At 47.6% G+C, this 15,179-nt stretch overlaps 1 protein-coding gene across 1 annotated transcript in view; it reads right to left on the bottom strand.

Moving 5' to 3' along the window:
- LOC119393144 (uncharacterized) overlaps positions 1–13,333 on the bottom strand; it is a 445,271-nt gene extending 431,938 nt beyond the window's left edge. Inside the window, exons 1-3 of the mRNA XM_049415849.1 lie at positions 13,283–13,333; positions 12,962–13,216; positions 12,642–12,857 (exon numbers count right to left, since the gene is read on the bottom strand). Coding sequence (XP_049271806.1) covers positions 12,642–12,857; positions 12,962–13,216; positions 13,283–13,333 — 522 coding nt within the window. The remainder of the gene's footprint in view (positions 1–12,641; positions 12,858–12,961; positions 13,217–13,282) is intronic.
- Positions 13,334–15,179: the final 1,846 nt, after the last annotated feature.

Below are 15,179 nucleotides of genomic sequence, written 5' to 3'. Positions count from 1 at the left end.
TCCGGCAGGGCGCCGCTATTCAGGCCATGTGGAACCAAAAGCGGGAACTGGGTCCCAAGCGGGCATATCAGGTGGCCACCGGCCGCAGTAGCAGGGAACGCTGGCAGCGGTGCCGAAAGGGAGTGTCCTCCAAGTCAACGTTGTCCAAGTCCTTTTCTGCTTACTAAGGAGAGAGGGGGCATATGAAATTCATGTGTGAGCGAGAATGAGCGAATGAATGAGCGAGAATGACTACTTACCAACCAGCTCAGCTCTCTGTTATTCCGAGCGAGAATGAGCGGTTGGAAAACGGGACCTGCAGAGAGTTCGCTGGGGGCAACGCAGCTGGACGAGGTCGGCCTGAAAAGCGCTGCCTTCTACCTCCTTCGCTTTGCCAACGTGCACTTGGATAATCAAGGGACAACACTTACCCATCCATCCCTAACGCACACCAATGAACAGACGCATGCATGTACGCAGCGCATTATGCAGGGTGGATGGGCGACCGCATAAGACACAAAGAACTCGTGTCTACCTCATTGTCGTCAATTGCTTAATCACAAGGTTGAAAGTATCATGGATCCTAGACATTTCTGTGCCACACCTGGCGACCACCAATAGCAAAACAGAGCTGGCTGCGGTGATCAAGCCAGCCAACACAGATGTTGCCGCCTCGTCCGCACCCGAAGATTTCTTGTCGTCCGGGCGCCAAACCCTCCTAGCTGAGGCACAGGATGAGCTGTCGCAACACGCTCTTGTACCAGTTGACTGCCCGCTCTCGCAGATGAACCGGGAAAAGTTGAACTAACTTCTCCTGGAATACAACGCGGCAGTATCCACAAGCGCTTCGGTGAAACGCCTCTTGAACGTTGCCAACGAAGTACTCACGAAAAAACGAGTTCGCCTGTTGGACACCAGCATCGAGGTGCAACTCTTGCTCCATTCAAATAAGCGACTTTACTAAGTTGCGAATATGTATTCTGGACATTTTTCGGGTCAAGAACGGGTCAAGTCGGGTTAACTAACGGTGAGTTTAAATTTAAGAGTGAGGTACATAAAAGGAGCGTGTTATTATTTTGGCCGAAAGTGGTAAATTTTTGTTCATAAAAGGTTCACACTGCGTGTACAGAACTGAATGCAGCCGCTAATTAGGGCAGCTAAAAGAGGGCCGGTCCCTGCAGCGATGTACACGGGTGCCCCGAAATCGCGTCGTTGGGCAGTACGTGGGCGTAAAGAGGTCGCGACCGAACTGCTGGCAGCCATTAATGCACTCACAGGCGTATTTCAGCGACGTTTATCAACCGTACGCAGCAGACAAGCACCATCGTGCTGCCACTTATGGCGTCGCCGACATCTGTCGCTGTTTCCGCCGGCAAGCGAGACTTGAACATCACCGTCGAGCCGCCGTCGCGTGCAATGTCGCTCGCGTTGTAATTATTGGTATTGTTGGGGTATACAGCTGAGGTGACTAATTCAACGCCACTGGCGAGTTCATCTTCGCCGAAGCGTCTTCTCAGACGCATTCAAAGCAGCGCTGAACCTTGTTGTCACTTTCAAACTTTCCCATTCGAATGAAGGTGTTTCCGTTCGCATAACCTATGGGCGAGAATGTGAGTGTTTAAGCAAAATATCGCGAGTCGGGGGTTTTAATGCAGGAAACATGATATGAAAAGCTTGTTTATTCGACCCCCTTTAATTCGGAAAATCGGACAATTCGGACGTGTCCTCTGGTATTGGCAAGCATATGCATTATTTAACGACATCAAACTCTCGTTAATTCGGTCATATTTGGCCGCAACCCGGTTAATTCGGACGAGCGCGCCAAGCACGCAGTGCTGCAAATGTGCGACGCAAAGGACCGAAAACGGCGAACAACCGAAACTCTGCCGCGGGTGGCAGGAAGGCGTGGTCGCCATCCATGATTATGCGTTAGCGAGCTAGTTTATTCAGCAGCAGATGCGGTGCACAGCATTTTAATTTTGGCTCTGGGTGTGTAGGCCACGCGCATGCCTTCAAAACTGCGTGGGCGCTATGCGACCACAGTTTCGTCCGCAGCGGATGCGGCCTTTGGACTTGGGGCATTCAATGTCACAAAACTCAAAATACTGTAGAAGCTTTTGAAGATGAAGAGCTTCAGCCGCGGTCCGCATTCTGCTATAAAACTCGCTTGCTACACCGTGGTGGACGAACGATCAGTCGCCGGCCATTTTCCAACGAAAAAATTATCGTCACGTGCGCGTGGTGGTATTGGTGGTGGCGGCACGCAATAAAATATGGGTTCAGAGCACGGTAAGACACGAAAGTCTTGCACCGCGGTCGCATCGTGAACGAAGTTGCGAATGAAGAAAATAGCTGTTTTTACACTACTCCCGTGCAAAATAAGTACTGCACTTACGTATTCATCAAGAAAATGAAAATGCATTGATGTTATAGACGCACATGTTTATTTTTATCTTAATGCTTTCGATAATTTGGCATTTGGTTAGTTCGGACAATTTTTCCGTTCCCGTGCAATCCGAATTAATGACCTTTTACTGTAATTAGTAAGTAATTAACTAACGGTGACTAACATTTCAATTATTTGTTTTAGCGCACACATTGCAATTGACGTATACATAGCAGGTGAGTTTGCAAATACTTATCGAGATGTTTATTCGCAAAGTGTGCGACGAGATACACCGGCGTTCCTGTTACTTTTGTGCTTGAATGCAGAAAACTACGTTTTGGCACAAGTGCCAGTAATGCTCTTTTTGCGAAGTTTGACGGCGTGCGTCTCGAAAATCCTCCGATGCTATTGCGAGAAGTCAGAGCCTCAGAGCAACATTCTTTGCGCAGCGCGCGAAGCAGGAACATCAGCGGCTCGCGCTGGGTTAAGTAATGACAGCAATCGCCGTTTTCTTGGCACGATTATGCAGGAAGTAAAAAAGCAGCCAAGTAAGCCTCGAAAGTGAGCGAGGAGTTTAACCGTTCGCCTTGATCCACATTTGCCTTCTTCACCGGGAAACGCGGCGATCAAGATCGCGTCGGCCGAAACAAGCATTCTCCCTCTGCAGAGATTAAAGGGACACTAAAGAGCAAAACGATTTCTCTCATATTAGTAAAATACTCTTTCACGATACTAAAACACCACGCTTGCTGCGAGAAGATGCTTAGTAAGCGAGAAAACGCGCAAAAACAAAATGTGGGTGGCGACGCCACCTTGAAGTTTGCAAATCAGTTCTGCGGAATCCCGCAAGGTGGCGGAAGGGTTAAGAAAGAGAAAATAGACAACCACCCGTTTGTAGCACGAAGCCACAATACGGATTTCCTTGTGGATTTCCATACGGATTTCCGAACCCCGGACCAAGACGAATTGTTCGGCAACTAACGGGCTTTATTTCTGAGAAGAGACCCCGACTCAGGCGTCGCCTACGGTAGCGGCTGCTAGGGTGTCCCCCCCGGATCCCCCGGCAGCTTAAACTCCTCAGGACCGATTAATAAAAGTTCTTGACTGACTGAGGGAATACAGGAGCGGCAAACACCAAGTTATTTGCCCCACAAATTGAGCTCGGTCCGCTGGTCGGGTTCGCTATATGGAAGTGGACGACCAAGTCACCGGACCAAAGTTAACGACACAAGGTTAGCCCAAGGAGGGCACCAGGGGCGTAGCCAGAAATTTTTTTAGGGGGGGGGGGGGGTTCAACCATACTTTATGTATGTTCGTGCGTGCGTTTGTATGTGTGCGTGTATATATACGCAAGCAAAATTGAAAAATTTCGGGGGGGGGGGTTGAACCCCCCCAACCCCCCCCCCCCTTGGCTACGCCCTTGGAGGGCACACCGACACCGAGCCAGTGCCAGCCAGTGCCAGACACCTGAGCCAAGTATCGTCTCCACTTATTCATTAAGCTATTCATGAATGTTAAACACATAGCGCACAGACTTGTGCCATGGTATTGCCACCTAAATGCGTCTTCATTGTTGTAGATTGTATCATTCTTTTTATGCAGAGGTCTTGAATCATGAGGCGATATTCCTATCATCCAAGACGTGTCCGTCTTGTATGTGCGTGCAGATTATTATATTATAGACCGCAGACTGTCTTATTGGGCCAACGAAAAAAGAACGATTGCAAATACCGGACCGAGGCTATCTCTCGCCCATCATTCTCGTTCCAAGTGAAACTTTCCAGAGGACACACGCACAGCATTTTCGCGTTTACTTTGCACGGCAAAACGAGTCGGCCACAAAGTTACACCGCTTGTACTGCTACGAAAATAGTGACGAAGGAGGGGGAACCAATGGAAGGGCCAGCTTTTGGTAGACACGCCAATGTGAAGCTGAGGGAGCGGTGTCATTTAAACAAAAATGGTCCAGCCCTTGCGTACCTAAAGAGGTGCGGGTCTCATCCTGTCGGGATAAAGTACAATGATGTATAGGATGATGCGTAAAACGTGGCGTGTTTAAACAGTTACTTCCAATCACTCTTCGTGTAGCCCACAACCAGCGCTCCTCTTATGCAATCAATCGAACTTAGCGTAAGCAGCATTGAAGCTTTGCTAAGGAATCTCGGTGAAACCAAGTCCCTCGATCATGGTATCTCTCGAATAACTTGAAACAGTATGCTAAGTCCGTTTCACTTTATTTTTTAAAGTGTCGTTATTTACTGGCCAATTGACACAGGACTGGGCTCTTGCATCTACTTTGTTTAGGTGAAAGAAGGGAATTTTGAGGGCTCGAAATTTCTTTGCTTAATACAACCTTAATGAAAACCAACAGACCATTAAGCCAAGGAAGGCATGGGGGACGTTGATTGCCCCGTTTTAAGTGTAGTCTAATAATTACGATGTACATGTCAAGAAAGCAAAGGGGACGAAAAGACAATCGGCAACGCGTGTGCCTACCTCACCTCTTCCTTTTGCTTTCTTTTTATTTATTTCTTTCACATTGCACAATGCTCCCGCCTAATTTTTTTCTTCTTCCGCGCGGGGAATTCACGCTGGCGCTGAGCATGCGCAACACTTCTGTTGCTGCATGCAACAACGACGGTCATGCACGAAGCAATGAAGGGCAACAGTGGAGTGTGTCAACGTGGAATGACAAGCGACGTCGGTAAAAGGTCAGGTTGCCATATCAGAAATCGCCGGCAAGACCACCATCGAGGGAGTGATAAGAAATTAAGCGGCGCCTACAAGTACGCATGTCACCGAGGCACCTTGGAGGGCGCAACACTTCTCTTCGAGTACGACACCGAAATCTGCGATTCATAACAATGTTCGCTTGAAAACGTCCGGGAATTGCTTCCGCCTGTCCTCGTTTCTTTCGCGCAGTTTTATCCTTACTCCAAGACAATGATAATCGCGACAAAATCCCTGAAGATACATGCATGTGCAAAAAAATAAAAGAAGAAGAAGGAGAAATAATAAAAGAATGATTTTTCTGCGTAACTTGCCGTTTAACCTTTGTGGATATCGTTTGACGCCTTTAGAGGAAGAAAAAAAAATAATGAAAGGTCAACGACGTTGAGGTTAGTTGCCTTGAAAGTTCTGCGACGTTGCGCTATAAATAGGCGTTTGCCGAACTAAGCCAACGTGGATAGATTGGCTCGATTTCTTCGTGCATGTCTGCCGTTTTCAGATAATTACGGCAGAAACGTTACGTCAAAACAGATATATCATGTGTGGGAAAAGCGGAGCAGCAGCCTGAGCCAAATGGGTCACAACCTAGTTGGATGACGTTCAGCAGGCGTTGATACGAATCAGAATAGACTGAAAAGATAAGCGTGAGCGGATCACGCGTTTTTTCCGGCGTTACGCAACACATTCGTCCCACTTGGCGTGTTGTTTAGGAGGCCAAGGTCCCCCGCGCGTGCACGTCTCGAGGTGGACATCGAAAGAAAACGCAGGGTCGATGGCAGTGAAAACTTTTTCACGAGGAAAGCGATCACACTGACGCTCTTTCGCGCTTACGGCTATTTCCGATGGGCCTCGAGCTGCGGTCGACATTGTCGGCGCTCTGGGCTACGTACGCCGGAGACAACCCTTACACGCATTGATGCTCCGGTGAGTCGTGGATTACGTGAACCTTATACTGGCTGCACTAAGCGAAAACACATATGGATAAGGCGCAAGTTCAGGGAAGATGGAAACAGATGCAAAATCCTTGAACGTCGCTGCAGCCAACGTTTCGCCAAGCGGTCTTGTCTTCTTCGAGGCAGCAACTGCCTTGAAGTTGTATAAGACAAGACCTCTTCTCGAAACGTTGACTCTTCGGGGATTTTTCATCCTTAGCTGCTAAGGATCACAATAAAGGTACAGCTCACAGACGTTCTCTTTGAATTCGTTCATTTCAATTGCGAGGCTGCTCTCCTAAAGGCGCACACACCCAATAACGAATTAGTTCGAACCGGACATTGACTTGAGTTGGAGGAGCTGCCTTTTGCGAGTTTAAGCGCTCTATGCACAGCGACGAATGTTGAGGACGATAAATGTATCGCTGACTTGGCTGTGGCGGTATATCCTGCAAAGGAGAACGAACACCAGTGCACGGCCTCTCGAAGGCGTCGCTGTTGAAACGGTTCGTGAATGCTTGCAGCAATTTTGCATGTCTGGAGATGTCTTTGTGTAGCTTGATTCGGTAAGAATCGAAGGAAGCGGGGAAACTTTGAGGGATCACGTGACGCCAGCTGGCAAAAGAAGGAGTGTTCCACGTTCGCCGTCATGGCTACGAGCGAGCACTCCCAGGTTTCCATGCACATAAATGTCCGATAAAGTGTACGAGAGGACGACCGCCGCCGTAGCCAGGGCTGGGCAAAGGTACATTGAAATTGTATCGCGATACGATACAAGATACTCAGGCAAAAATATTTGAGATACAAGATACCGCAACACTGATTGTATCCGATGCGATACATTGCAATTGTATCTTAAGATACTCCGATACATTCGCAAATTTGTTGTTATATGTCTGTGTAATGTAGCATAAACGCCTATGCACGAAAATTTTTCGCTCGAACTTTTATTAACTGCGACCAGTTTTGTTTCATTTTAATGAAATGTCTGTCGGTATCTCAAAAGTTTTGTATTTCTTCATCAAGGTATATTAGTTTCATTACGAAACAACTCACTGGCGTTGCTGTAGCTGCTTAACATGCCAGCTTTTTATACACTTCGCTGATCCTTTCACAAAAACTTTCACAAGCCTCCGCACAATGATGCAAATACCCTTCTGAAGTTCTACATTGGCCATAAAAGTATTACGGTTTTCGCAGTACCGGATCACCGGACAGGTGTACATCAGCAAGAACGCTTGTAGCGACCAGTGTTGCAGAATGGGCGCCTCCATTCCATTCCAATTCCATTCCGGGGAATTATAACTTGCCGCAGTTCCATTCCTTTCAATTCCTGGGAATTAAAAAACTTAGCCCATTCCCACTCCGGGAATGGCCGAGCAGTTCACTTCCATTCCTGTAATTCCTCAACGTAGGAAAGGCATCTTGATACTTTTATCGAGTTAAGAATGAACTCCCCATAAAGCCGATGTCATCACATGCATTAAGAGCTGCAAAAGTACGCAAAGCACGTTACCAAGGTCGAGTGATAGTAGCTTGGTGACATATCTCGTGCAGTACAACCACCCTACTAATTCCCATAGGGGCAGTTCTCCCGCTACCTATATTATTTGCATGGTCAGCATGTTTGAACGAATGGTGGTGTTTTATTATTGTTTATGCTTAAATGCGTTAATGCTAAAATGACGACATAGCGTATTTTTATGCTGACAAATGTAGTATTCAAGAAGACTAAGCAGTTTTGCCACGCGTCTGGAGCGGCCGTGAATATGGAGAAAACTAAGATTTGGTTAATAAGGAATAAGACCCTCTAGATCTGCTGGTATTAGTTGGAACAATGCACCGCTCGGGCACCTTTTGGCTTTGTATCGAATATGGAACAATGGGCCGCACCGCTCGTCAGCACTCACGCTTGTCAAGCGCGCCTCGCAAGCATGGATGGGGTGAGGAGAACATTCTGTGTTCGCCTGTGCGCAGGTATGCAATGTCTTCCCTGTCGCAAAGGTTATTTACGTGTGTCACGTACTAAACTGCTCGTGAGATGAAGCTCAGGCTGTGCATAGAGAGTATTCGCCACTTTAGTGTGGGGTATCAATGGGAACGAATGCGCAGGGATAATTTGTTTCTTCCTCCAGTATCTGCTGGGAAAATGCATTTGTTTGTGCACTAACTTATGCCTCGTTTTCTCTTTTACAAATTGGCAGATCGTTCGCACATTTGCATCACGCCTACATTTGGCTCTGGCTAACTAGAGTTGGACCTAGAGAATGCGTTGTGGCCTTCGACTTCGAAAAAACATGTACTCAGGCCTACATGACTAAATTGAGCATGTTATTACAGTAGTAGCAATTAAGGATGTAGTGAAATACGATCCTTCTCAATGCCCTCATTGATTGGCGATGCGGACACGGGTATGCAAGGAAAAGATGCAAGGAAAAAGGATAACGATAATAATGAAGTGATCCCACCCCGTAGCAGTGGGAGTGCGGGCTGACCAGCTCTCAGCTCGAGACTCGCCTGATATCCCGGCCTGGAGCATCAGCGGTCGTTCGCAGCTTTTTGAACTTAGAAGAGGCCACCCACCTTTATTTTATTTTTATCGGTTCAAACAAATCTTCTTACAACAACAACACGTCCGGCAATCAGTCACTAGTTCTTTGGCAATCACTACGTCATAAAAAAATTCGGCAGGTCCCACGTACCGTGGGAGTCGACATTATGCGAAGCATGCGGTGTATAGGTGACCGTGGCGTAACTTTTTTACTTAGCAACATGTTACAAAATGACGCGAATGATTTGTATAAATTTCATACGCACACATATATATGTTGGAGAGCCGCATATGTGTTATATAACCAGTTGTTTACGGTTGGGTAATGCTGCCAATGACAACGTGGGTATTACCAACACCAGAAGCGGTAAGCTGATATGTAGTGCTTATACGTGTCCCGAGAACGCACGCACGTTTCACGAATCCGTGTGCATTTTTGCAAGAAGTTCTTGACAGTTCTTGAACAAGGGCATCATCACCGTGATCGGTGAGCACCAGCAGCTGGTCATGACTTGTTATAGGATTCGGTCGTGATTGTGGTGACGAGGGGTCCATGTGCAGTGAAGTATGTGGTATAGTAGAGCTGTTGGAATTCGTAGATGCCTGGGTCATTTCGTCGACAAATTGTCTGTAGACAGAGCCGGCGAAATGTCGGAACCTGAAGCCACCCTTCGCGTTGGTGAGGTATAGGCCGTCGAGGCTGGTAGGCCTGCATAGTGCTACGTAGACCAACATCAGTGGATGGTGTTTGTCGTATTCGTAGACTACCTGGGCGTATGTGGCCTACGTAGCCTAGTCTACAAAGCGGCTGTCAATCAATCTGGCATCATCCTCGGTCAGCATGAGGCCATCGTGCAGCCTCGCAAGAAATGAAGAGGACACTGCGTCGTTCTGGTGGACGAAGTGCACTTTACGGTGCGGTGATGTGGATATCATATGTAACGTTCGTTAATGTATTCCTCCGGGGTCGAGCAATGCTTCAATATAGCTTGCTGAATCATAGAAATACAAACGTAATGTTTATTAGGCTGCTATAAAAGCGGAGCCAACACTGGAACTACAGACGTTAATCTGATATGACGCCTGTATCGTAGAAGTAGACATCGCAGGAGTACATATGTAGTGTTTATTGCTTTCTTCTAAAATTAGATAGCCAGCGCCACCACCACAATTGACGTTGCACCGTTATTACGCCTGCGTAGGCTATTTTTCCAAACCAGTTTATAGACCTGGCGTGGCTTAGTAGTAGAATACCTGATTACCACGCAGAATGCTTGGGTTCGATTCCTGCTGGGATCCTAATTTTCATTTTTTCCGTTCGTTAAGTCAACGCTGCCGATGAAGGTTTTCCTTAACGCTCTAGCATTTGAGTTACCAATGGCTGTTCTCGCCGTTTCTAGGTAGATATAAACTGTCAATCACCTGCGGCGCATACCCGTACACAGCGGCCCGTGGTAAACGGGTATGTGCCACACGTGTGAAGTGGAAAGGGTTTGACGACGTGCGTGACAGGATTTTGAGGTTATTCATGTCATGACCCGGCAATAATATTCGTGAAATCCTCTTACCCTCCCATGCAAATTTTGGTCTACACCAAGTTAAGGAGGGGTCGTGAGAGCACCCAGACGTGGGCGGCTAGATAGATAGATAGATAGATAGATAGATAGATAGATAGATAGATAGATACGTAGATAGAAACGCTCAAAGTGCCAGAGGTTCGCTAAGAAATGCTTCGCATTTAAAAGTGCTTAGGTGTCCTCGTAATTTTTAAATGCTGCAACAAAGGTCGCAAGCAGTGCAAGGCGCAAAAAGAAGCTTTATTTTGGTTTTATTCATCAAAATTTTGCTACGAAAGGTTATGAGCTAAACGGGCGCTTCGCCGTTTAGTTTTTAAAACCCGAAGTGTGAATGACGGCTGCTTCAACGGTTGGTTCTTAAAAAAAAGAAAGAAAAAGTGAGGTAAAACAATTGCCGTCTACCTGCTTGTTGCGCTTCACAAACATGAGCTGCTCGAAAGAGGTGTGTGACAGCCGATTTCGCTTCGCTGTCATTATCGGGGATGCCGTAGAAAACACGCGTTCCACGTCAGCCGACGTCGCATTCACAGTGAAAACTGCCCTTGCGAGGCGGGAGAGCAGGTGAAAGCGGCTTTCGTTTGCTTTCCAATAGGTCCGGGCCTTAACCGTGTCTGCGCAAGTTCCCTCTGAAAGGTAAAGAGAAATTTCGCCTGCAATGGATCCAGGCATATTGTCTTGGTGGGCATTATCATTTTACCTGATGCTTTTAAACATCTGTCTGCTTGGCCCTGCTTCAGAGTCTGCATTCGTGACGGTGCTGGCGCTGTCCTGCCCCAACAAAAGAGGTGCCCCTCCCCAGCACAGCAGAATGCATCTGCTGGGCTGTTGCAGCTGAACACCAAGAAGATTTAAACCGCGGGTCTAGGAGGGCACCCATCAAAAAAACAGTCAGTCCACGCGCTTGCGAACCGCTTCTCCAGGCTACGTTGTAGGCTTTTAGCCGCATCTTTGCAACGAAGTGTGCCTTTGCTTAAGGTTTCCGCAAGGGAAACTTCGATATTTCGCAACGCGGGAAGCAAAATTCCGGCTGTCTCGTGCCTTTTCTGCAGAAACTCCGTGGCTTCCTCTGCAGTGGAGAGAAGATCAATCAAGTGTGTCGCCAGCCTCAGTTCATATTTAGACAGTTTAATCTTCTTGCACGCGTGCAGGGTTTCTGTCAGGCCTGGATGACTCGGAAAAGTGGTAACGAGCTTTCTCATCATTCGCAGCTGCGAGTTCCACCTCGTCGCGTTGTGAGATTCCAAATGCATTCAACGCTTCTTCCGTGTCGGCGGTGCTGTTGCGTGTAGATGCAACGATGGCTCCACATTTTCGTACGATTTTCGTACGTATTTCGCACATTTCGTACGTATTTTCGTACCACATTTTCGTACACATTTTCGGCATTTGGGTCCTAAAGTAAAGTGAGGACGACAATTAGTGAATATTGACACTGCAAGTACAGGTAGCGCAAGCGGCAAACATGCAATGCAGTAGAGTTCCAGAAAGAGAATGACGACATATGTAATCGTACGGTATTGCAGTCGACGACACACTGACACTCTTCAAGACTGCATTAGACGATATAAAGTGGGGACAGACACAGCCGTTTTCTCTAGCCCTACAATAAATGAGTGCACATCAACGCATAGGCTGCACCTTCCTGTTATTTAGGAATAAACCGCGCACGTAGTGTCGTGGCTTCGGCACTACGGCTGTTATTATCTTAATGAAATGGGCTTCGTAATTCAAATAAACATACTGGTAGCAGGCTGCCGCCTCGCTGGCTGGTCCTATATTCCAGGCAACTGTATTTAGCGATTTGTACTGAAAGGAGTGACGTACGCAGGACTTCATTTTCCCGTGTGGGGAGGGAGGGGTGTCATAAAATATAAATAAAAAATAGAGGGATATCAAAGAGAAAAATAGCAAGGGGCACAAAATACAATGAGACAAAAATAGCTTGAACAAGGAATCAACCGAATCCAAATCTTAAAATGTAACTTCGGGGCACCGTGGGCGTTCTTTACGTGATGTACCAGTTTTGTTCATTGTTGTTTGTCCTTAGATGTATTTCAGAACGGTTGATTGACGTGGTAAGATCAGACCTAGAAGTCGCGTAAGCTTGGTGCCTGGTCTGCGGCAGAAAAAATGACTCCCAGCCACTATTTGATGGGAAGCAGAGTTCGTGACATCGGCGATGGCAGCAAATGCACCACGAATCCTCAAGATGAAAAAGCGAAGCACGCTCGAAAATTCGGCTAAACATGAGCTGGGGATCGTTTCATTATAAAGCTTTCACGCATTGAAATTGTGATAAGTACAGTTTTCCGCCCTTACTTTTCAAACTATAATTATTATATTCCTACTTTCTTTGTCCATGCATTCGTGGCATATTATTTAACAAAGCTAGGTCCAAACAATTGTTCATGAAAATAGTAATAAATGAACGACGTATCTATCAATGGACATCAGATGAAACCAATAAGTTATTTAATAGCGCATACCTGCCGAATGGCGTCTTTTACGGCCAGGTGCAGGCTGTGGGCGGCGCAGCCAAATCGAAATTGCTCCAACTGATGGAACTCGCTTAAAAGCTCCTTCGTAAAGCGTTCCGGGCAGTCGTCGAAATTGTCATCATCATCGTCCTCTTCAGTCTCCCACCCGGTAACTGCAAATGCCTTTATCATTGATGAAGCGTTATCTGTCACCATGCGAAGGACCTGGAAAATGAAATAAAAACAGTTAACGATCGCGAAATTACACGAAAATACATATTTGACCTTGTCAGCGATGTTCCACTGCAGCAATGTTGCGGCATACTCGCTGCGGATGCGAGCAGCTGCGTGGCTCCCCGTGAGGCGAGTGAGGAGGTACGTGTGAAGTCGCTGTCCACGAATGTTGCTTCGACAGCCAGGAAGCCCTCCGTAGACCGCGACGTCCACACGTCTAGTGCGATACAGACGTACTCCGCCCCCGCCAAAGACGATGATATTTTGGTCTTCAGAGCTGATACTTTCCCGGGCAGGAACTTCTCTCGGAGGTCATCCCGCGATGGTAACTTGTAGCCTGGGACGGCGACCTGGATTTGAAAGAATACAAAGCAGTTACTTTGATGAAAGGCGACCAATAATATTGTAATGCTTACCGTTACGAATTCTAGGAATCCCTCCCTCTCGACAACACGAAAGGGCTCCATGTCAGTGCAAATCATGTTGATTATGGCGTCGTCAAGAGCAGCCTTTCCATGAAGGGGCATAGAACCGCACCCAGCGGAAAAGGCGGACGTTATCTTCGGCTGGCATGCGAGCCCTTTCTCTCGTTGCGTGTACTCACGTTTAGAGGTGTGCGCCGCCGCCGCCGCCTGTTTTACAGCGAAAGCTGTTATGAGATCATTTCACCGGCCGTTTTTGGCGCCGTAGTTATCCGCCGCCGCCGCCGCCAGTGTCCGTAACCAGTATCGCTCGAAATAAGAAAAAAAAACGAAATCCAGGATGGAACGAGGTTCGAACCTGGGCCCTCTGCGTGGGAGCCCAGTATTCAACCTCTGAGCCATGCCGCTGCTTGAAACTGCTTTGCAAAAAGGTCCTATACAGCCTTCATGTCGGGAAGGAACCTTATTAGCAAATGCAATATAGCGTGGTAGAAGAGTAAAATAAGCACCAAGCATAGCACAACGCGAATTCTGTAACCAGGCGTCACACAATGCGAATTGCGCAACGAGTAGGTTGTTGAATGCTTCCAACCCATTACAAAGGGCTCCGCCATAATTCTTCATCGTCATCAGGCACAGCATCAACAAAGTGCGCATAACGCCTTACTTGCGTTTAGCAGGTACCACGGCTCTCCGTGGAATGACGAAAAATGTCATAGTGCCTGCTTCCCTACTTTTCAAAAATTATATTGATTTATAGCGTAGTGGGTTCCTCGCAACTGCACTTGTATTGGTTGCCAAGGAAGCCCATAAGCGCAGGATCCATTTTCTCGGGGTCTCAGTAAAGTTCTTCACCCCCCCCCCCGTCTCTCTCCCACGTCAACGTATGGTATACAGCATGAAGGGAGAGGGAAATAGCGACTGGGCGTCACCCAATGCAAGTTACGTAAATGGTGGGCCGTTTAAAGCTTCCAACCCATTACAAAGAGCTGAGCCATAATTCTTCATCGTCATTAGTCGTCGCGTCAACAAAGTGCACATAATGCCTTACAGACGTGTAGCTGGTGCCTCGCTTCTCCACAGAATGACAAATAATGGCTTAGAAGGTGCTTCCCAGCTTCACAAAAATTGTGATTTATGGCATAGTGGGCACCTTTCTAGTGTACTTGTATTGTAGCCCCAAGAGAGCTTACAATGGGCTCTAGAAACGCCGCTCTTCCAGCTTTCGCTGTCACTGTGCTGCGGTTTCAGCGCAGGCCTGGCGTTTTTTTGGTCACGCCGCTCGCGCCGCCGCCAAAGTCGCAATAGAGATCACGCCGCCGCCGCCGCCGCGCAATAATTGCGGCGCGCCGCCGTTAGTCTTTTCTTTTAATTCGAATGGGTAATCTGGAAACAAAATACAGCACTTCGCCGGAGGAGCTCTTCTAGATGTGTCTATGTAATGAACTGTCCATATCAGCGGCCGCTGAATATCGGGAGCTCGGCGACAAGCGCGCCGCCTGTTTCCGGTTCTTGTTCTGCAGCGCCATCATGATATCACGAAGTTTTCAAACACTCTCGACACAAATGATAGGGACGGAATGCGCTTCAATGCAACGAACGCAGCCCTCAGAGATCCGGTTTTCGGTGCACATGTCTTTTGATCGTGTTAGCCATTCATTTAGGTTTAATGCGGCCGCTCGTCTAACGCAGCTGTAAGGTCGGTACGCACTCCCTGCATCGTTCTCAAACATCTGGGACACATTCATATGCAAATTCAGACTTGAAAAGTTCCTGTTTCTGCGCATTTCGCCCCACTCTCTCCTTACGCTAGGAATGTGCTGGCGGGTTCGGTGCGGCGACGTGGTCAAGAGCGGGGTGACATCACGGCTCACCTCTTTTTCGAATCACT

This window comes from Rhipicephalus sanguineus, chromosome 5, assembly GCF_013339695.2.
Source record: "Rhipicephalus sanguineus isolate Rsan-2018 chromosome 5, BIME_Rsan_1.4, whole genome shotgun sequence".
Classification (NCBI taxonomy): domain Eukaryota; kingdom Metazoa; phylum Arthropoda; class Arachnida; order Ixodida; family Ixodidae; genus Rhipicephalus; species Rhipicephalus sanguineus.
This window is presented reverse-complemented; position numbering and strand designations above follow the sequence as displayed.